Here is a 22,638-nt window from a genome sequence, read left to right on the forward strand (position 1 = left end):
CTTGAGTGCACTCGCACTGAGCAGAGCACTGAGCAGAACAAGATCCTTGTCGGCCTTTGCCGCGTAAGCAAGTTCAGCAAGCTTACCACGTCAACAGAAGCGCAGTGCTAGCACGGCGCTCGTACTGAACGGCGCGCCACTGCCGAACTCGACGATATGCATGTTCTGGTAGGCGTAGAAGACCACAGACAGGTAGCGCATCCAGCCGAGCCAGCCGGGGATGTGCGTGGAAAGGAAGCCGCTGAACAGCTGGGCACCGCACGTGAAGATGGCGCCCACCGTGTTGCCCACCTGGAGGTCCATGCAGGCTACGCCAACAAATAAACCCACGCTCTGCGGGACCAGAGAGAGAGGGGGGAGCGGGTCTGAGCCGGGACAGGAACCGTCTGGGGGGGGGAGGGGACGTCGTGGGGTGTGCAGCTGCTTGTTACCTCGCTGCGCATGGCCATCGCAATGTCGGTACACACCAGGTGAAACCCAATACATGCGTTAAGTAAAAACCAACGAGGGATTGCAGGCGTCTGTCGTAGTTTGCATTGAGCTGGGGGATTCAGCCCCTCCCCCTTCCCACTCAACTTGGCCTCCAGCCCCCAACTTTGGCAAGAAAGTAGGCTTAAATCTAGGGAGAAACCTCTTCGTTGGCATATTTTGGGGAAGACTACATTTTCCAGTGTTCAGCCCCCCCCCCCCTCCCCCCTTCCCCCCCTCCCCTTCCCCCCTCCCCCTCCCCCTTCCCCTCCCCCTCCCCCCCCCTCCCCCCCTCCCCCTCCCCCCCCCCCACCCCTCCCACAAACTCATTTCATGAAATTACGCCCCTAGCTGCTGACACGGGGCTGCTGGCCCGAAAGCAGCCTCGGAATGTTATAAAGACGTCGGCGTCAGTATTAATAGACCTAGTTTAATATGTCCGGTTTGGTATCAGCATAATCCAGACAAACTACTGCACCAACTAACGCCGGGCATACACCACCACCCGCTGAATCCAGATCACCCGCTGAAACACACGCGCCGTAACCAATAACGCGCTCAGACCAGTCGCTGCTCGACCTAGCATTTTGGAGCGAGGGCGGCGGTCTCACCTCTGCCACCACACTGTTGAGCAGCAGGAGCAGAAGAAGAAGACCGAACGTGAGCGGCGAACTGGCGCCCAGCATGGGGTAGGAGATGACGAAGTAGAGGGCAGGTGGCGCCAGCAGCAGCGGCAGCTCGCCAGCCAGCCGTGCCAGGTAAAAGGCCGACAGCCGGTACGCCCCAGACGCCCGCTCCTTGTTCACCACTTTCTGCTGCGAGGGCACTGGCGCCCACGGCACGTTATCAGGCGGCAGTGATAGCCAGGCGGCGACCGCAGCGGAGGGCAGCACGGGCCCGGCAGGCAACGGCACATTCGGGCAACATGGGAAATATGATAGTCAAGATGACATGACAAGTCATGTCATGACAAGACAACATGATGGCCTAACTTGGTATGCAAGCGAGGCGATGTGTTGTCTATGATTAAATCGGGATGGCGAGTTCATTCGGCATGCAAACATCGTTTTTGACATAACCAATATAGCAGTGGGTCTGTCATGTTGCCACTGAATAGTATCAACGGCACGAGCTTGTGGAAAGTTCTCTGCAGCATTTCGTAGAAAATGTGGAAACGGCCCGAAGTGTCTGGTTTGCTTACTTTACACTTTGGATATCTGAAACGTAGCATGAAAATGATGCGGCGCGGTAATGGAATACCTCAGTAGGCCCTCAGTAAGGGAATGCTGAATCAACACGCATTCGTCTACAGTGCTCAGTTGTCATCGAGTTTTATAGCACCCATGGCAATAACTCTTGGTCGAAAAAACAGATGTCAATCACGCATTTATGTAATACGTGAACCGAAGCCCACTTACAGGCAAAGAGTGCACCAAACAGTGAGAAGAGCATCCAGTAGTTGGTGGAGAAGAAGATCCAGCCCTGGAAGTCAGCGATAGCATGTTCGGAGCGTTCGGTGCGCAGCCAGACCAGGCCGGCCAGCAGCGCCAGCACCACCGTCAGCAACAGGTTCAGCTGGCTCAGCACGCGTGGCCGCGCCTCGTGAAACGTCCGCGCTGTCAGCACCTGCCGGACCGTCAAGTCAGTGTCAGGTCACATCAAGTCATGGCAGGTCAGGTTAGCCCAAGGTCAGACCAAGGTTAGACCAGTCGGGGCTGCGGCTACGGCAGTCAGGGCAGGACAGGGCAGGCGTCAGCAGGGCAGGACGGCGGAGAATGTCTGGGCACGGAAAAATATTTTATAGTGGAACGGTTAGGATTGACATAAGTCACCGCATCAGTCAAGCCACGGCACGGTATCAGTCAGATCAGGTCAAGGTATCAGTCAGGCCATTTCACGGTATCAGTCAGGTCAACTCACGCCGAGGGTCGGGTCATGGTCATCTCAGGTCAGGTGAGGGCGGTTCAACACCTAGAACGTCATGCAACAGCGAAGCGTAAGTGGGCAGAGTACCGTCACCAAAACTCTATCGCTACTTTACCGACTCCGAATCTCAGTCATCCAGAGTTACTGGGTGATTCCAATTCAATGCACGGCCTTGTTAAATGTGAGATTCTAGTCAACAGAGAACGTGTGGCACTCAAATGTTTTAAGCGACTTTCATTGGCGAAAAGGTTCCTCTAAATGAAGAATGCAGGCCGCCGGTGAAAATGCATGTGAAGCTGAGTCCTGTTCAACGACGAATGTTTAAGCATGACTCCGATATACGCAAGTATCTCTCACACAATACATATATCAGTTCCATCCACTTGCGGGCCCGCCAGGCCATCCACCAGACATGACATGACCCCCAAACCGCGCCAACCTTCAGCTGTGTCCAGAAGCTGGTCGGCCAGCGGTCGGGGTCGAGCTCATCCACCCCTTGCTGACTCTGGGTGACGTTCGACCAGCTGGAGGTGCCGCTGTCGACGTCGCTTCCTGCTCCTGCCAAACGCTCTGTGTCACGACCTCGCTCGATTCACCAAACAAAATCGGCACTTTATCACGACTTGACTTATGTCTTGGCCTTGTTATCGTTGGAAGCTCCAGCTTTGTCACGTTTGGTCCTCTAGGTGTGTGGCTGATTTACGGTCTTTGGCCAGGTCGCTATGTTTGTAAAGCTACGATGTTTGGTGTATGCATTTTCAACGCTGCTGATTCTGACCACGTTTACAGTCCCGGTGACATAGACAGCCGAATCAAAGATGACGACATGAATGTCATATGTCCAATCTTGATAAGGGCTCCCATCCCTAATGAGCCTTTGTCACTCCATCTATGGCCGATATTTGCCTAGCAAAAATGCTCCATTTCGTATCTCCTCTTCGATATCCGCGTACAAATGTGCCCAGCTGCCGTACGCACGAGTCGAAAGCCCCGTCTAGACACCTGGATCAGTGCCTAGACTGATCACCTGGCTTCAGGCCTCCAACAGTCGGCTCGATGACGATATGCAGGTGGCTGGTGCCGCCGTGGCCGCAGCGTCCCCGGACGTCACCTGGGTCGTGGGCGGGGCTGCCTGATCGGCACGGACTCCGTTCACAGCCGCAGATGTCCCGCCCGTTCCCCTCTGCCCGGTAATGAAGAGCGTCGTGTCACAAGCGGCACGTGACCTGGGTCGCGGGCGGTGCTGCATGACCGGCACGGACTCCGCTCACAGCCGCAGATGTTCCGCCCATTCCCCTCTGTCCGGTGATGGAGCGCGTCGTCTCACAAACGGTGCCGGACCAACGACACAAACACTTGTCTTGTGGAGCGTGGCGAACGACTTCAACGGATATGTTTGAATCGAGGTAAACTCATGCACAAACATGAGCCGCTGCAACCATACACAAGTGTATACAGGCTATCTGAAACGGGCGTATGAAGCCATATATGACAGCTGATATAAACACGTTGCAATCTACGTGCAAACCTCATGGGCACGCTGTGCGGGCGGTGCACCGTGTGACGTCATCACAGCAGCGACAGGAAGTGTCAGGAGGTCGCCGCTTACCAGAACCCCGCGAACGCGGCGAGTCAGGAGGTGGCCGCTCACCAGAGTCCCGGGACTGCAGTGTGTCAGGAGATGGTCGCTCACTAGAGCCCCAGGACCGCAGTGTGTCAGGAGGTGGCCGCTCACCGGAACCCCGGGACCACAGTGTGTCAGGAGGTGGCCGCTCACCGGAACCCCGGGACCACAGTGTGTCAGGAGGTGGCCGCTCACCAGAGGCCCGGGACTGCAGTGTGTCAGGAGGGGGCCGCTGACTAGAGCCCCGGGACCGTGGTGTGTCAGGAGGTGGCCGCTCACCAGAGTCCCGGGACTGTAGTGTGTCAGGAGGTGGCCGCTGACTAGAGCCCCGGGACCGTGGTGTGTCAGGAGGTGGCCGCTCACCAGAGTCCCGGGACCGCGGCGAGTCAGGAGGTGGCCGCTCACCGGAGTTCTGGGACCGCAGTGTGTCAGGAGGTGGCCGCTCACCAGAGTCCCGGGACTGCAGTGTGTCAGGAGGTGGCTGCTCACTAGAGTCCTGGGACCGCGGGGAGTCAGGATGTGGCCGCTCACCAGAGACCCGGGACCGCAGTGTGTCAGGAGGTGGCCGCTCACCAAAACCGGGGCCGCAGTATGTCAGGAGATGGCGCTCACCAGAGTCCGGGGACCGCATTGTGTCAGGAGGTGGCCACTCACCAGAGTCTCGGGACCGTGGCGAGTCAGGAGGTGGACGCTCGCCAGAGTCCCGGGACCGCAGTGTGTCAGGAGGTGGCCGCTCACTAGGACCCCAGGACCGCAGTGCGTCAGGAGGTGGCCGCTCACCAGAGTCCACGGACCCCCCGGACCTCAGGCTGTCCGTGCTGGAGTAGGGCGTCTCTGGCCGGGTGAGCAGACGAGTCTCTGCCGCCGCCGCCGCCGCCGCCGCCGATAACACCAGCTGTCGACTGGGTGATGACGGCTTCACCTGCTCCACTGGGGAACATCAGATCAGAAGCTAGGGTTCGCTGTGCCATAGGTTACATCCACATCAGACGCTAGGCAGTCAGACGGTAATTATGCGACTCATACGATGAGCCAAACACCAACCCAACATTGGTTGCAAGTCGCCGTGGTGGTAAACTGTACCCAATTATAAAACGCATCAATAATGGCTCCTTCCTTCAGGACTTGCAGTACAATATGTCTTAATATCTTAAAATGTTCAGTGGAGTGTGTAAGTGGAGTGTGTAGCTATGCAAGCTCTAAGGGGTTTCAATCTGAAACTTATAAACCATCAGTTACAGCACCTCAGCCGACAGACTAGCTGCGGACATCCACAATGAGCAAATCGGGCCGTTAGCCTAAACTGGAAGCAGACAGACCATCTGAAGACAATGTCCAGGGTCTATCTCGATGGCCCTGGCGCTGAATCGCGCTCCGGCTCTGCCTAATGTGACATTTCGCCACCTGCCGGGCAGCTGGGCACATCACAGGAGGTTCTCTCGAGCCGCACCATGCCTTAAAGGCAGCCTTTCTTTCCGAATCCCAGCATTAAGTCGACACACGTGTTTAAACAGCAATCGCCAGCAGCAGCAGGGCTCATCCATCTGGGGAGCACGAGTTCGGTGACTATCGGCGCCTCAGGCTACCGAGCAGAGCGCGCCACCGCGGCGCTGCACTCACTGGCAAAGTCGGCGGGGTTGTAGTGGCGCTGGATGAACAGACCAAGACTGCCGAAGTGGTTCACCACGTCGACAGCCTCGCCGAAGTAGGCCATCTGTGAGCGAGTGAGCGTCGCAGGCTGGTGACGTCCGAGTCGGAGGCGCTGGGCTCGTCGTCACGTGACACGGGGACAGACACCTCGTCATCAGACCTAAGGCTGAAGGCCGGCCAGGTCCGTCCGGTACGCCGAGCAGTTCGCCTGGTCATTCACTGGCGTCTGCTAATGGGTCGGCCCTGGCTATGTGGCGGTCCCGCTTGAAATGAACCCCCTAACAGTGAGGCGACGAAAATGGGCAACAACTCGCAGGTCTGCTGTTGCCGACCTTGGACTGGTAACGAGCGGTGCAGAGCTCTCCTGAGTAAGACCAGGGTGCTGAACATATCCTCACAGCCGCGTTGTAAAACTGGTATGCTGTGCGAAGTGAGCTCGGTGCGGACGCCAGCTGACCATCATTTGTATTACCACCAACAGTGCCCACCTGCCCGTCGCAGAGGAGCAGCAGCTTGTCGAACGTGTGGAACACCTGCGAAGAAGGCTGGTGGACGGTGAGCACGATCGTCTTGCGCTCCTTGACGGCGTAGTCCTTGAGGTTTCGGATCAGGCTGTAGGTGGCGCTCGAGTCCAGGCCGGTGCTCGGTTCCTGTTGGGTCGTGCCGCCGGTCAGGAGAGCGCCGGCATTAGGCAGCGCGCTGGTCCCGCTGAGGGGAATGTCACTGGCACGCGCTCATGGCTCGAAGGAAGAGGTCAGGGCGGGAGCGCGTGCTCGGAGGGGTCAAGGAAGATCTCACCGGCACAGACAGTGTATGAGTTACTCGTTATCGCCTCCAGTACACTGCTGCGACATATAGGGCCTCGCCTGCCAGTCCGCAGTAATGTGAATATCTAGCCATGAGTTATCATTGTTGTGCTTACGGTTTCTGAGTTCGGCGCATCATTGCTCATTAAACTCACATCGAGGAGCATGATAGATGGATTAGTTAGCAGTTCACAGCCGATGTTGGCTCTCTTCTTCTCGCCTCCGGACAGGCCGCCTTTCATGTACTCCCCTATTTCTGAAAGTTACAGGTGAAGTGTGTCACAGTCTTGTCAGCACAAATATGAAGGCTTCTTTTGTTATCACGAATAGAGACCATTAGCATGCATGTAATACTTAACCTTTACTAAGCTTTCATAATGGGGGCCTTTTTCGTCACACAATTTGCTAAACACAAGACAAAGGTACATGCAAAAAAATCCCTCTTCTTCCATCCAAATCTCTTACGCGACTTTTGCCATGTAAATGCGATGGTCCGCTTGTCACCTGTTTTCAAGACCAGTGCAGTCATTCCATGGGATCATAGGTACGCTGTTAAAGGTTTTCCTCAACTAGATTCCATTCTAGCAGAGATAAGTGTACATCTGTCCGATATGTTCTGATGCTTACTCTGAATTGGCCACCTGCACCAGCTCCGGTCTTCTGAGGAGGCCACCTGTACTCAATCCGGTCCTCTAAGGAGGTCATTTGCACCCACCCGATCCTCTGAGCGGGCCACCTGTGCCCGCCCCGGTCCTCTGAGGTGGCCACCTGCACCCGCCCGGTCCTCTGAGGAGGCCATCTGCACCCGCCAGGTCCTTTGAGGAGCCTACCTTCACCCGCTCGGTCCTCTGAGGTGGCCACCTGCACCCGCCCGGTCCTCTGAGAAGGCCACCTGCACCCGCCCGGTCCTCTGAGGAGGCTACCTTCACCCGCCCGGTGCTCTGAGGAGGTTACCTTCACCCGCCCGGTGCTCTGAGAGGGCCACCTGCACCCGCCCCGTCCTCTGAGGTGGTGTGCTCCCAGCATCCCATGCGGCCTCAGTGGGAGCACGCGTGGAGGAGGGGATGAAGGAGGGGGAGGGGGCAGCGCCGGTACTCACGGGTGTGCTGACACTGGTCCAGCTCCAGACTGCTGATGATGTGGTCGACATGACGCTCCCTCTCGGCCCGGCTCAGCCGCTCAGGCAGCCGCAGCTGGGCCACGTACTGCTCGGCACACAGCAACACACGCACACTGCTCACCTGGAGGCCAGGGCTCAAGGACATGGAACACAGACAGAGCATTCCACTCAGAGTCTTTCTTTAAGGAATTTTGAGAGGGGTGAATTTCTTTGATAGGGCCGATCCCGAATATGAATTTACCTAACGTACACCATTCTTGATTTCTTCTCGGCCGTTGGCTACTTAATCCGGACCTGGATTCTGTCCTTTCAAAACTTGGTCTTTTTTAGTATTCAGTGGCATACCTGCCACGGTTAAGTGTTTATGACAGGAATGAAGCGGGATAAATTTATAACTACATGAATATATAGCCAATAAACGTCACTGACAGATCAAATTATCCATGGTCACGATATCTTCTCGTTCCGAACGACCATAAATCACATACTGCTACTCATTTTATGTCATGCTAATTTGCGTGGTGGTTGCAAAAACATAAAGTTTACTCAGTAGCATCTTGAACGGATTAAAAGCTCTAAAAATGGTTTGTTTCCAAGTAGCTGTTTCCCGTGTAGAGTTCAGAAGTGCACTTTATTGTCTGCTATGGGTGGACCAGATTCAACTATTGGAGACCTTTGAATCACGATCAAAAGCCAGAAAGATCGGTAAAATTATCTTCAGCTGCCGGCGACAGGCATCGAACAATGCCTGGATCAGCATAAAGAAATGTCGTTCGATCCCTTCAACGCTTCAATTTCCCACCTGCACTAATGGCTTCCTTATATTTTAACACGCACTTGGGTGAGGTGCTCAAATTCATCCCCAAGGTTTTTTAAATGGTTTACGAACGGCGGGGCGTAACTGCACCAAACTTTGCGTAGCTGTAGATAATTGGAGAGCGGATTGTTTCGTATTGAAAATATAGATGTACCTTGCGAAGTCGCTGACCTATGACAGGTCAAAGTTAGGCTATGGTTTCAGCGAAGTCAATTTCTGGCGTATCGTTCTATCTCATGCAACAACGGAGTGTTGGATGAAGTATACATCTCTGAGACACCCTCTTAGGCAACACAACAATTAAATGAGCAGATGAAATTGACCTATGGTCAGGTATGAACGTCAGACCAAGGTCAGAACCAACCTGTTTTATTACTCTAGGGCTTGCTTGTGAGTAGTTTCTAGTGCTCATTTCAAATTTATTGATACAGAAACCGCATTCTACATCTTGCAAACCTGTTTAAGTTCATGAATAGGTCACTGGCCCAAGATTACTCAGGTCAACGTGTTTTTTTAAAGAAATATACCGCCTAGCGTAATCTTTGTCGCTTATTCAAATGCGCATTCCAAAGCGGTCTTGTAAAATTTTGGTCACGATGACCTTCAAATGGTCAAACAAGGTTACCGGCCTTAAATGAGCGTATGGACTTTTGTTAAGAACAATCATCTAAGTTCTGGGGACTTTGAAGACCAACCACTGATTTGACCTTGTTTGACCTTATTCGACCCGAACGTCATGACCTAGGGACCTAAAACTTTTACCTAAGTGAGTTCACATGCAGGTCAACAAGCGCTATCAATTTTGTTCTCTAGCCCCCTTATTTCCTAAGATCTCAGCGGGTCAAATTGACCCCCACCCGAGCGAAGGGTATCCAGCCGGCCACCCGGGCGCATGTTAAGTCAAATTATATGCAGCGCCTCTTATACCATAAGTTAGAGATGTCTGAAAGATCACACGCCGCTGTGTCGCCTGACCGGTAGCGACAGCGGTGGTGCGCGAAGTCATGACAGGCTTTCGCGACCGTTTGCCTGGACTCGTCTTGTCTTGTTTTGGATAGGCGCATAGCCTTCTGGGCTCAAGCGTGCTTTGGATCTCACTACACGGCTTGTTGCCAGATTGCCGCAGCTGCGTCACATCGGTGTGCGGCGCGAGCGTTCGTCTTGTATACGCTTCGTTGCGTGCTGTGTTGTTTTGGTTGGTTTGTTTGACTCGGTAGAGCCCTTCCGACCAGACCCCGATTGGCGCTCGGACGGGGCCCGCCCGAGGGTACTTAAGCCCCACTCATGGCTGGCACAGGCAGCTTGCTTCAGATAAAACGGGTAGTCGCAGGAGGATGCAGGATAAAAGACGAATATGTAAATGGCGCAGATGCTTGCTGCATTTTTCTTGCCCTTTGTCTTCTTCACCTTGTTTGCCTTCCTTTGGTTACCTTCGGTTAACTACGTGAGAGAACGTAGCGGTGAGTGATTGAGTCAGCGATCTGATAACCCCAATCCAATCCCGAAGGGCCCACGACTGTGACGGTTTGTCAGTGCCGACCCCGCTGCCTCTCCGACGGCAGGACATAAACCCACAGCGCAGGGATCGCGAGGCCGCGCAAGCTCGCCGGACGTACGCGGATGATGGGCCGTATTGCCAATGAGATAATGGGCTGTGTTCCCGAGGATAATAACGCGAATCGCCTCGCTCTGTGGCATCGCCTCGTGCCAGCCCGTGGCATTCGGCGGCGAGGTAGAGAAAATCAGCTGTGATGCCTGGCTGCAATGCCCTGACGGAAGCAATGGTGGTAGAAATTGCATGAGCAAAGTCAGACATTTAGCATGTATACATACCCTCCAATGCTGCTCTCTTGCGTTGTGCAAAACCTGTATTTAACTGAATGGGGTGCATCTGGTTGATATCAGCATAGTGTTTTAGGAGTGCAGAGCAAACAGCATCCCACGCTGTGCTGATTAAGTCAACTCCCCTTTAGTGTGCAGTGGTCGGAGTACGCAGGCGGCTTTCTTAACCGTCAGGGTTTGCCTTAGGGTGAGGTTCGCGAAAAAATATGTCTTCTTGGAGCGTAGCAGACACTGCGCTTCAGTCGCTTCGTCAGCGGCTCCCCGTTCAGCAGGATCTCTCCCGAGTCCGGTTTCAGCCGGCCAGACAGCAACGTTCAGCACGTGTCTTACCCGAACTGGGCAGGATGGAAGCGAGTGTACACAGACAGTCCTTGGCAGCATGCTGACTGTAATATTGCAAACCCTACGCTGCACAAGCTGTGATAATGCAGGAGCTGTGCGCAAACAGCGAGCATAAAGACCTGTGCTCATGCATCCAAAAAGACGTGGAGGTCAGCTGCTTGTCACTCAGTCTCTTATGTAAGACACCACTGGACAGCACGGATCCGCGACACGACGTGATGGACGGACTGCAGAGTCCGGCAGTGAGCGTCAGGCCATGCCTGAGGTCTGCCGTTCTCGTCGCCCGGCTCAGCCACTCACCGCTCGGCCCCAAACAGCCAGCACCTCGCCCGGCCGCGCGTGGCCCGAGATGTCGGCGAGGATCTGCTCTTGTTGACTGAGGACGGAGGCCGCGGAAGCGGAGGGTCAAGGGTCGCTGCTTCGCTCTGAGCCCAGTCAGGGCCAGGCCGGGGCTGACGGCACGTGTGGAAAAGTGTCGGGGAGAGCCGGCTGCGGCGGGGAGCACAGGTGAGTGACTTTGAAATCACACCGATAGCGCTATGCCAATGTGTCCGGAGGGCGAGGAGGGATCCCTCTCTGGTGGGAGTGGAGAGAGAGAGAGAGAGAGAGAGGAGAGGAGGAGTGAGAGGAGAGAGAGAGAGAGAGGAGAGGAGCGGAGAGGAGGAGAGAGAGAGAGAGAGAGGAGAGGAGAGAGGAGAGAGAGAGATTGAGAGAGGAGGAGAGAGGGAGGGGAGAGAGAGAGAGGAGGAGAGAGAGAGAGTGAGAGAGAGGAGATGAGAGAGAGAAGGGAGGAGAGAGAGAGGGAGAGAGAGAAGAGAGGGAGAGAGAGAGGAGGAGAGAGGAGAGAGAGGAGAGAGAGAGAGAGAGAGAGAGAGAGAGGAGAGAGAGAGGAGGGAGAGAGGGGCGATATTGATGACGTGTATTAAGGCTATACGCCCTCGACCTCGACCTTGATTGTTCGACGTGCACACGCGATCAGGAGGATTCGGCAAGCGCACTTTGCATATGTTTGTTGAATGAGCAATGGCAAGGTTGCTCTCAGCTATTTTTGCGCTTTGTGAGAAACATGATGATGAAAGGTAATAATCCCCCTTGATACATATTTCATCGTAATTTGCTAATGATTGTGTCACAAATGGAGATAATTTCAGCTGGTGAAAAAAATGATTTGATTGCATTAAGTGGATTGAAATTTTGCATTTTTCACACAATCACGAGAACACCGCGATCAGATCATGGGAAAAATTACCTTCTTTTAGGAGAAAGTGGGGTGAGTTGAACCATGTCCAACTAGTATCAGGGCGATGTATTCCAAACCTATGCGACGGACTGCAATCTTGTGCCACTTAGCTGACGCATAGCAGCTCCCTTTATCTTTCAGTGTTCTTCCGGCCGCATATGTGTACGCGGCTTGGAGTGAGCGCGAAAAATATGTTTGCACATCGTTGAAAACTAAGGTGATCGGTGTAAATGTGTGTTTAAGGACTTACGGTATGACTAGTAAAATCTGAATGCTGTATGAAGTCACAGGGAAGTACACATGTACATACTACAAAGCATTCGGCATGTTCCAGCTAAGAATCTTAGCGAGGTGCAAACTTTCTTCCAAGATGTCGGGTGGTGTATGTTGTGATAGCTTTGCATAGGATACGCTGTATCGCTGATACAATGTATCGGCAGTACGTTATTGACAGGATTACTGTTAATCATGGACTGATATGATTGCCATGACTTCTGGCATCTAGACAACAAATGGGCATTCCTATTACCTATGTAAATCCATAATTCCCACCTGAGCAGCCGAAACCCAGCTGGCAGTGGTTTCAAAGCAAACACTGTTCAAAAGGGCTAAATCCGTGGCAATCACGGCAAAAAATGAAAGAGTACAGATGAACGCCTTCAGTCCACGCATCGTAAGGCATTCAGCTTTCTTGCGAAGCAACTTACTCTATGTGTAAAAACATAAGCACAACGTTCCCTAGTGATACAATATTCAATCTTCAATCTTCCGATCTTCAATTCAATCTTCAATCAATCAATCCGTAGTATTAACTGTGTAATCACCACTCAGGTTATGCTTCAAACTCGCCTTTTAAAGACGCCCATGGCGACACATCTCAAGTCGCGCGACGCCAATATATAACTGATTGATGCATAGCTATCACCACGCATACAGATGTACATTTACGGTATGTGCACACATGTACATTTACGGTTTGTGCACACATGTACACATTTGGTGCGCAAACGCTTATCACTTTTAATGTCTCTGTATGTGCACCATGGTCGCCTAAGTCCCTAGTCCTACGCTTCGCGACTGATTGCTGGGGAAGTGGTAATAAATACCTTTGAAACCACGAAAGAAATAATAAAAGAACAGTTGTCAAAAAAGGAAAGTGACATGCTTTGGATCCTGGACAATTCCCGGCTTAAATATCATAGAACTAGAACCAAGAAACGTGTACAAAAGTGAAAAAGAGGACTATTGCGACTTGTCCTGCGCAACACGCTTAAGTGCTCTGGCTTGCCATCCTCTTTTTTTAGAAGTGATCGGACCACTGCATATATGCGTAATGCAGTACCAGTATGCACAAAACTCGCATTTTCTATAAGGTTCGATTTTTTAAGGATTTTTACCTACCCTTGGCAATACACGCGAGTTCTACGCCACCCTCTACCCACATGCCGTCCGAAAGCATGCCAGCTATGAACGCCTCACTTAGCCGGCGCTCCCTCAGTGACATGCGAGGTCATATTATTTGGCGTCTAATCATACACGGTATGTGACACGCATGGCTTAGTACGCAATTCGATTTAGGATAACACATATTGAGTTACCTAATGACATGCGCGGTATGCATGTATTTCAGATCAAACGGATGAATTCACACAAACTGGAAATGGCGTAGCCATGAGCGAATAGTGCTAGCCTTATATACATGTGTAATGTTGTCAATCAGATGCTGTACCTCCCTGCTGCTGTGCACTAATGAGGGCTCACCCCGACTTTAGACAAGGGGTCTTCATCTTTAACTGGATGGAAGGAGATGTAAATGTGGCCGTGTCTCACGGTGCAGGCCAGACACGTACGGCTATCAACGTGATCTGTGCATGTCCCTGCTTGCGAATACATGCGAGAAAGTAATTTCTGTGGCAGAAAATCAGTCAAACTCGGTCACGTTTGTGTGTACTCCTAGTTAAGCTAGGTCACACAAGTACTTTTTATGCTTGCGTTGTTTGGATAGGGACCTGGTTTGGTGCCAAATTCGAGATGCTAAAGATAATTGGATAAGCAGGAGCAAAACAAAGGTTTTTATTCGGAGCAGCGGCGCCAAAATAACCGTAATTTTTCATTCCGGATGGCGCAGATCCCTTTCCATTTTCTCACAACGTACTTGCTCGTTATTTCGCATTTGTGGCACTTCATGAACTGGTCCAGTGATGACAAATCTACAAACTCAAAATGACGGCTTTAGGTATGGTGACAGGCGGTGGTGAGTTTTGCTTCTTGTTTGTTTTGATTCCCGTGCATTTCAGTATTAGGTGTCTGGAATACAGCGGGACCAATTTAGGTGCCGGTCGAATTATACACTACCATGAAAGGACCTACGAGTACCGACGTTATAACTCGAAGAAGCACTTTATCCTGAATACGCTCCACGATAGTCAAAGACTGGTATATGACGTCACAGCGGGCAATGAGAGTGGCCACGACTGGTGGCGCATTAGCTCTTTTTATGCCACCGTTGATTAATACTGGTATCTTATTTAGCCCCGCGGTATGCCGCAGACATCTTACTCTAAAATGCGGGAACGATGTCTTAAACAAGACGCGAAATGAATTGCTTCTCATCAGGTTTTACCAAATAACCGGTAGATATTACTTTCAAAGCGTTTTTGTTTCGTTCTCATGTGTCATTTAGTCAACGTTTGTGGGTTTGGTCCCATAGGACCAAATTCTAATGGACCGGAAATGCGAAATTACGATGATGTGCGTGGTAATACAACACAATTGTGTGTGGACTAATTTCTAAAATATTTTGACAGTAATTTCGACAAACTATCGATGTCACTCCCGTCTATCCCGTTGTCTGAGCTCTTCACGTTTGGTACCACTTCAGGTCCCCATCTAACAATGATTGCGTTAAAAGGGCTCCTGAGCCACAGCTGAAACATGCTATTCGGCTGTGATGCAAGCATTGGCGTCAGTTTAAAATCCGTTCCTGACTGTGTATCGCTGTTGACGGCAGCGTGCACAATCTGCCACATAAAAGACAGCAGCCTGCACAGGAGCAGTAAGCGGAGTGGCAACAGGACTGTATGCTTAGCCGTGTAGTTGAGAAACCCTGAGCACTGAGTTGAGAACCCCTTGAGACACTGCAGCTTTTTGTACGCAGCCTTTTGGTTCAGAGGCGGTAGAAACGGTTCCGTTAACGTAGTCGGGCAATCTAATGGGCGGTAGAAACCGAGAGGCCTTTAGTGACTGTGACCAATGCTTGACATATTGGCTAAAAAAGTGGTTTCCATTCCAGTGTACCAGGCCTCATCAGGCTGACAAATCGTGCTCAAAACCTGTCGAGAGCTTCTTACAATGCATGTCAGTCAACGCCGCTCCAGCAATAGCAAGGAGTATTATGATTGCATGAAAGGCGTAATGTTCTGTTCGCCTTTCGTCTATTTGAACATCGCCTTGAAGAACGTCGCTCGTCTCCTCTGCCAAAGCAGTTTGGCAATCTACCACCCGAAATACGCATGATAGCGGTATAATTCAAAACATCGTTTCTAAGTAGGACAGAGGATAGCTGTACTCATCTTAAACCTAAAGGCTGGGCCAAGGACCTCGTATGTTTAAGTCCAAATTTTGAAAGATGTTAAAAGACCAAAGAACAGATGCTTCAAATTTCAGCGCCGCCTGCCCTTTCATTTGTTTTGGTTATTCGCAAAAAACGTGGGTAGGGTCCAAATGCCAAACACAAAATGCCAGATCTCCACTCAGCCTGGTGCGGGTAACATATAGATGGCCCCTTAGCGGGCAAAGGATAGCAGTACATTCACTAGCGCTCGAACGAGTCTCCCTATTTCTCAACAAAATCATTCAGCGTCATGCACCAGAACGCCTGCGAATACACCGACAGCCCGAATAGTCAGGCCGAGCACTCACCACTGGGCGCTGCCGCCAGTCTGCGGCTGGCAGGCCATGGTCGGGGCGTCCTGGCCGCTGCCGGCGTACGAGTGAGGCGTGCCCGGCCTGCACGTTCGACTCCTCCCCGGCGCCCTCTCACATCATCCGCAGCCGCAATCAGGCAAGACGACCAATGGCGACGCGTGTCCGCCGCCTGCTGCCGCTGCAGGGGCCAGAGCTCTCGGGCCCCGTCGGGAGGGCCAATGACACGCCGAGCTGAGCTCGTACCGAAGCACTTCCGGGCGCGCGGCAAACGGCCATAGATACCAATGAGAGCTGGGCATCAGCGCACGACGAATGTTGTTAAAGGTGCGCTGTTATTCAGCCTCTAGATATGGCAATGAAAAATAAAGATGGTCATTCGGAACTGATAACCTAATAGCCCAACTCAGCTGAGGCTGAGTTGATATATGATAGATAACTTATGCTGATATATGAGTAGATAACCTATGGCCCAACTCGCAGGGAGTTTGAGCTTTCCTCCCATTTATCAAGGCTTAGAGGTCCCCACCACTCACAAACGGCAGGCATCACCAAACAAAAATGATGGTATTCCATAGCCTGCATGATGAGGACACTCGATCACAGAACAAAGCGGGTGCTTGAGGGCAATAAAACGCGTAATCTCAAGATTTTATGAAGTGTGGACTAAAATTTGCGATTTATTCGTACCACGCCGCATCGTAAGAAATCTGCAAAAATCGCTAGCCGCTAGATGTTCACGATGCGTGCAGATGCAAGACGGCCACGTCGCGACGCTCTCTTCAGGGGTGAGGCAACAGAAGCCCGTGATGGACAGATCCTGTTGGCATTTTTAGCGAGGACAAAACAACCTCTGTTGCATCCAGGTTTTTTTGCATTGTTCAGCTGGGAGTAAAATAACATCGGAAGAATGATAGTCTGCCGTCGAGTAGGATTGGACAGAATGTCATTTGACTTCAAAACGTTTGCGTCTGCTGTGGAAAGACTTCAAGCCAGAGCACAAAGCAAACCAAGCAAAAACAAGCTCCACCGGACATTGCAGACACCATAGCACTGGCTTCCTGGGGCCTCTTAATTCAGGCGGGCCATAGAGAGAGAGAGAGATCCCCAAAACTCTCATTTTTAAGGGACACCAAAACTAGAGGTCACCACAATTCCTTTGCCTTCAACCCTGATTAAATCCTGGATCGGCCTATTTGGTGGAGGGGCATCAGAAATCTCTCTCTCGGAGCGTCATGACCTTTATCTTCAAGAGGCATCCATTCCAGAGGGGCACCTCAGAGGGATCCAAAAATGTTCTAAAGAGGCGACGAATTCCAAGCAACCACAAATAGACCCACCCGGGTCCGACGTTCAAGGGCCGGATTGGAGAGCGTGAAGGGCAACACCGATCGGGGCCCCATAAGACAGTGGCGGCCTCTACCACGGGTACTAGTGTTGTTAATCAGCTGCCTGCCAGACAGCTGGTTAACACTGCTAGTACCGAACGGTCTAAATGGTCGGTTACATTCCGGTTTGCGCCCTACAGGGTCCTGTTCACATGCAGAGGCAGGGCTAAACCTGAACATGTTAGTCGGAAGGTCTCTTGCATAAGTCAGGGCCCCTGAAATAGTGAAGGGCCCTTGTGCTGGTCAGAGGCCGACAGCGCCAAACTGGGGATGCCGTGTCGGCAATGAGCCCTAGGTTGGCAAGGGGCGTATTTACTGATTAGGGGCAGGGATGAAACCGCGGATGTCAAACGGCCTCTTGCGTTGTTTGGGCCTTCCTGGCAATAAGAGGAAATAAGAGGAGTGGCGACGCAAGGGCTCACATTTACAGTAAAGCAGTGGAAAGGCCCTGTGTCAGTCAGAGGCCCCAGCGCCAAACGAGGGGTCCCAAGCACCGTTTCAAGCCGACCATTAACTGAATTGGTGTCTCTGTGCCAATTATTTGACTCTCCTGCGACTGGAAGAAATCCTTTTGAAACAGTGAGAGCCCCTGCATCGATCCAGTGCCAGACGTCCAACAGAGGACCTCCGTATCGATCTGGAGGGCTCTGTCCCCGTATCGCCAGAACGGCACCCGCTGGGCTGGGGCGGAATGCCCTTCAGCTCCTGGCCAGAAAACTTAACCTGTGCAATGTCGAAGTTGATTCTTTAGACGGGACTAGCGGCTACAACAACATGAACCATTATTCCCTTGCGCCATGAGTTTGCATTGCTGTGCGCGCTAATCCGTCCCGAGCGTCAATGTGAATATCGCACAAGTGAAACCTATGGCTCGAGATACCTTCTACGCGCAAACCAATTAGTTTTATAAAGCGTTCGAAAGTGCCACTATGCGACACATGGTCGTTCTTTCCCGCCCGTAGACCTTCCTTGGTGTTAGCTGCGAGGCTGACGCGTCGTGGGCCGCGGAGACTGCACCCCCGGACGCCGGTGTTATTTCTTCTAGACTGCAAGCGCGGATGAAAACTATTTTATATAAGCTTTCGCCGATAGATTCTAGAGAGATGATGAGCTTCCCCAGGTTAACCTATATATCATATCATATATGTCATGTCATAAATATATATAATATATATATATATATATATATATATATATAATATATATATATACTCTCTCTCTCTCTCTCTCTCTCTCTCTCTCTCTCTCTCTCTATCTCTCTCTCTCTCTCTCTCTCTCTCTCTCTCTCTCTCTCTCTCTCTCTCTCTCTCTCTCTCTCTCTCTCTCTCTCTCTCTCTCTCTCTCTCTCTCTCTCTCTCTCTCTCTCTCTCTCTCTCTCTCTCTCTCTCTCTCTCTCTCTCTGTCTCTCTCTCTTTCTGTGTGTGTGTGTGTGTGTGTCATGTTATCTGTAATTTACGCTGGCATTCGGTCCACCGGCCCCTCAATATATTTGTAAGACCCCGAGAAACCAGTATCGTTAAAATGCACTATTGTTGGTTGCATAGCACCCGCGGCTTGGACGGTGTACTCGTTTATTTCATTTTCTTCTTAATGCATGTTAGATTGTATTTTGCTAGTCTTTGGCATATCTTTCTGTCAAAGCTGAACATAAAACGGAAAAGACGAAAATTCGGCGTCTTGAAACAACGTGGAATAAACACGGCGAACCATTCCGGCGCAAGTCAGGTGGCCGATTAAAAGATAATAATCCCAAACGAAATGGCCGAAACCGGGTTTTCGTGAGGGGTACCACGTTCCAGGGGCACAACAGCGAAGCGTGGCCCTTGCTTGACGAAATCCTGGATCCACCCCTGTCTGTTACTGTCGGCTGGATCCCCCTGTCTGTTACTGTCGCTCGTCAGGGGGATTCGGGGTAACCTCGCAAACAAGGATAACCTTGCCACACCTTAGGAGATGCACGCTGCTCAACGATGACACCAATTCATGTTAGTTTGAATATGCCGGAATGTTTGGAAATTACAAACGTAAGATGAAAAATGATTGTGGTAAACCAAAAACCAATAACATGTAATCAACCAAAAACATAGCCAAATAGATAGATCGATAAACCATACCATAGATAACCATAGATAAATCAAAAACAAGCCAGACACGTATCAGGGATATATTTGTATAATATATATATATATATATATATATATATATATATATATATATACATATACCGTATCGTACCGTACCGAACCGGGTCAAGACATCGTCCTCAAAAAAGGAATCGCCTGTTGGAACCACAATTAATAGGACACAGCTGAGTCAGCCGCCCTCTGCCGATTCTTTTAATTTATTTGGTTCCTTTCATCTCGCTCAGTCCACTCAAGCATTCTGTGTCATTTCATGCATTACATTTCATTTTGTTTCGTTTCATTCATCATATCTCTTCCTCCTGTCATGTCAATACGTTTTTCGTTACGAGTACGGCTGCAAACCGAGCATCAGGTTTGTTTTAGTTCCTCAGCTCAAAAGAAGAGATTTAGCTATGTATTTACATTTTCAAACTATTCACCTGTAAGTCGTCTAGCCAAGCGATTATTCAGCATCGTAGTCATTAGAATTCTATCCCCACATTTGGTCAAATGAGAGGTGTTGAATTTATATAATCGAAAAGGGCAGCGCGGCACGAACAAATACTGGGTCTAAATCGCGACTGCCCGGCTTCGCAGTCGCACAAAGCCATTTGTGCACAACCACAGCTCCCATTTCACGGAAGGAGAGTGCACGAAATGATGTTGGCAGACGTAGTGGCCGACGTATGGATCTCTTAACGCGTGCTCGTATACTAACATGGCACCCAACGGTTTTGGAGAGTTATGACGATTGGTGCTAGGCGTCAACAGCCAGAGCAGGTAAACGCTTGGCGCAAACTCCATAATGTGAATATGCAGCGATTTAAACACCGCCACTGGCAGTGGCCAGCAGTGGCCAGGTACTCCAATAAGGGCAGGAAAGCGGCACGTGACACTTTTTTCGAAACCGCCCTCAAATACAGCCGGCTACGACCTACACAAATGAGTCAGTCTGTTAGAATTGCTGTGAGATTAAGCTCAGGTCGCTCTGACTGTTATCCACGTCAAGCATCTTCGCCTCTCGGAACTCTTCACCAGTTTTGATGCCCGAAGTGGTGACTCCTGGCACCTGGTTAAGCTCAATGATAGCCAGTTTTAGGAACTGGTTATATAAAAGGGCGAGAGTTCCATTTGCAAGCCTATTTGTTTATAGAGCACATCTGCAAGACACGTAGTCTGTATCGATAACTCTTGTAAGTGATCCCAAAAACGCATAGATATATTCCTATGTGCTTAGGTATCATGTGCATGATGTTGAGGCTGGGCGCAGCTAGAGATATTCAGAAATGCCATCGTTTAGCACTGCAACATCGTTTAACCGGTACCTCCTGGTGTATTGAAGGTCGTTGACTCAGCATAAGGAGAGAGAACTTAAAACGCCGAACAGCTAAGAACCAAAGGTCATTTTCCCCATATCGCGTGTAATCATTTGCAACCACCTGGCTCGTTCCACACCGTGCATGTCGTCTAACTGGTTTTGATGGATTCTTAAGGCCTCTTCTTTCTTTGATGATCATTGATCACTCTGAGCGAATGTAGCCATTCTAATGTCTTATTTTGGTTTGCCGCTTTTCCTAGTTATACATCATCATCCAGTAGAGTTCTTCAAATCATGCGGACTAGTTCATGGATTTCATTAAAATATTATGCAATTCGGGAAATCATACTCTTCCCTGAGAAAATATACTACTGAGGCGCTCAAAAAGCTCTCTCGGCGACTCTAGCTCTGTTGGCTTACTTTGTGTCGTAATGTATTCTCTTTGCACAAAAGCGCTTTTGAATATTTGTTAATGGTACGCTCAGAAGGGAGAAGTGGGATTAAAATCGCATTGTTCAACGTTATTCGCACATACGGTATATCAAACGACCAGCCAGTAGTCTGTGCCATATCGCTTAGGAACATCAACAAAAAGTTTATATTCTCGCCGAGAATTCTCGCCATCCGTCGGACGGAAGTGCACCGAGCGAATGTCCGTTGCGGGCACCGGTTTGGATTGGCAATGTTGGTTCCTTCACATTTTATTCCATAAGGGGGAATAAAACCAGAGCATATCGGATCTGGTCTTGAATGCTGATATCGGGTCTGGTATATCTGTGCGATCAAGAATGAGTCGGCGATTTATGTTTGCTTTTTTGCCGACAAATATTTTATGAATTCCACCACTGGCTGCTGTTGTATGCAATCAACACAGGAGTGCCAAATTACGGAGTCAGTTATGCATTTGCTCGAGGTTTTCCATCTAAACGTTACTCATGTGTGTAACCACTCCAATTTCCGCGATTGGCTAAGCAATGCTCTCCATTTGCGGGGCTGGATCCATTACCGGAGTTTGTTAACGGTCATAGTTTCCTTTAAAGACCATGTTCTTTGGTGAGAACTGCAGCAACATCAAACAGAAATGACGCAATCAGGTGTCCTGGGAGGATCGTGCCCTGTGGTGTGGTGATGTGCTACTTGTATGTGCAGCTGTGTTGGTGATTTCGCATTTTTACATTACAAATAGCACACATTTTTACATACATTGCTTTTATATTTTACAGAAAGCATCACCTTAGCCCTGTGAAAAGCAGCGTTTATCTTTCCAGGTCACTTCTGGATCCACCCCCAGCAGATCACATGCACCACAAACCGACCTAGTTACCACCTAAATTTGACTAGTGATGATGCAGAACACAGTGTTACTCACTCTCGTCAAGCAGCGCCCAGGCGTAGTCAAATAACGGTGCTGAGTACTTGTATTAAACACCTTGGGATTTGTCCCAACATGTCTAGAAAAGTGTTCGAGTCGCGGGTGACTGAGGCAAGAACCTCAATGGGTGAAATTGATTTCCTGGAAAAGCAATTCATTGTTGGGACGTTTTCTCCAACAGTTTTGAAGCACAAGTGCAAAAGGTACCGAAATACACATATGTATGTGGCAAGCAATGCATTGGTGTGCAGTCGGCTTATATCTAAAACGCACGGAATTAAATCATTGCCGCCGTGAATTTGAATTCTTGAAACACTTAAGTCACTTCTGTTTTGGTCTTGTTCCTCATTTGTGTTCGTTTCAAACACTCGTCATTGTAATTGGCACCTAAAACAAAGTTCAACATTACGAATATGATGTTGGTACATTTTATTTACGGTTGTGGCCACTTCCACGCAAATGCTTCCGCAAAATGCCGAATTAATCACAATAATCGGTTAAAAAACTGATACATTTCAAGTATCTTTTGTACTTCATCAATCAAGACGCTGCATCGTGTACTTGTCCCCTTCACTACATTCACACTACTTCGTCTACTGACAATAGGTAGTCACCAAAATTTTCACTCTTTAGCTGAGGCCGCACGCCCCAGGAAGGGCGCGCCGAAGGTAGGCGTGG

At 50.4% G+C, this 22,638-nt stretch overlaps 1 protein-coding gene and 1 pseudogene across 1 annotated transcript in view; one reads left to right on the top strand and one right to left on the bottom strand.

The window, feature by feature from the left end:
- Positions 1-90: 90 nt before the first annotated feature.
- Positions 91-12,701, bottom strand: LOC119098170 (ABC transporter G family member 21-like; annotated as a pseudogene).
- A 9,334-nt stretch (positions 12,702-22,035) lies between these two features.
- The window catches only part of LOC119098172 (mitofusin-1-like), a 4,275-nt gene continuing 3,672 nt past the window's right edge, over positions 22,036-22,638 (top strand). The window contains exon 1 of the mRNA XM_037221101.1: positions 22,036-22,062. Within this exon, the coding sequence (XP_037076996.1) occupies positions 22,036-22,062 (27 nt within the window). The remainder of the gene's footprint in view (positions 22,063-22,638) is intronic.

Source organism: Pollicipes pollicipes, unplaced genomic scaffold (genome assembly GCF_011947565.3).
Source record: "Pollicipes pollicipes isolate AB1234 unplaced genomic scaffold, Ppol_2.1 Scaffold_4740;HRSCAF=5597_pilon_pilon_pilon, whole genome shotgun sequence".
In the NCBI taxonomy this organism is placed as follows: Eukaryota; Metazoa; Arthropoda; class Thecostraca; order Pollicipedomorpha; family Pollicipedidae; genus Pollicipes; species Pollicipes pollicipes.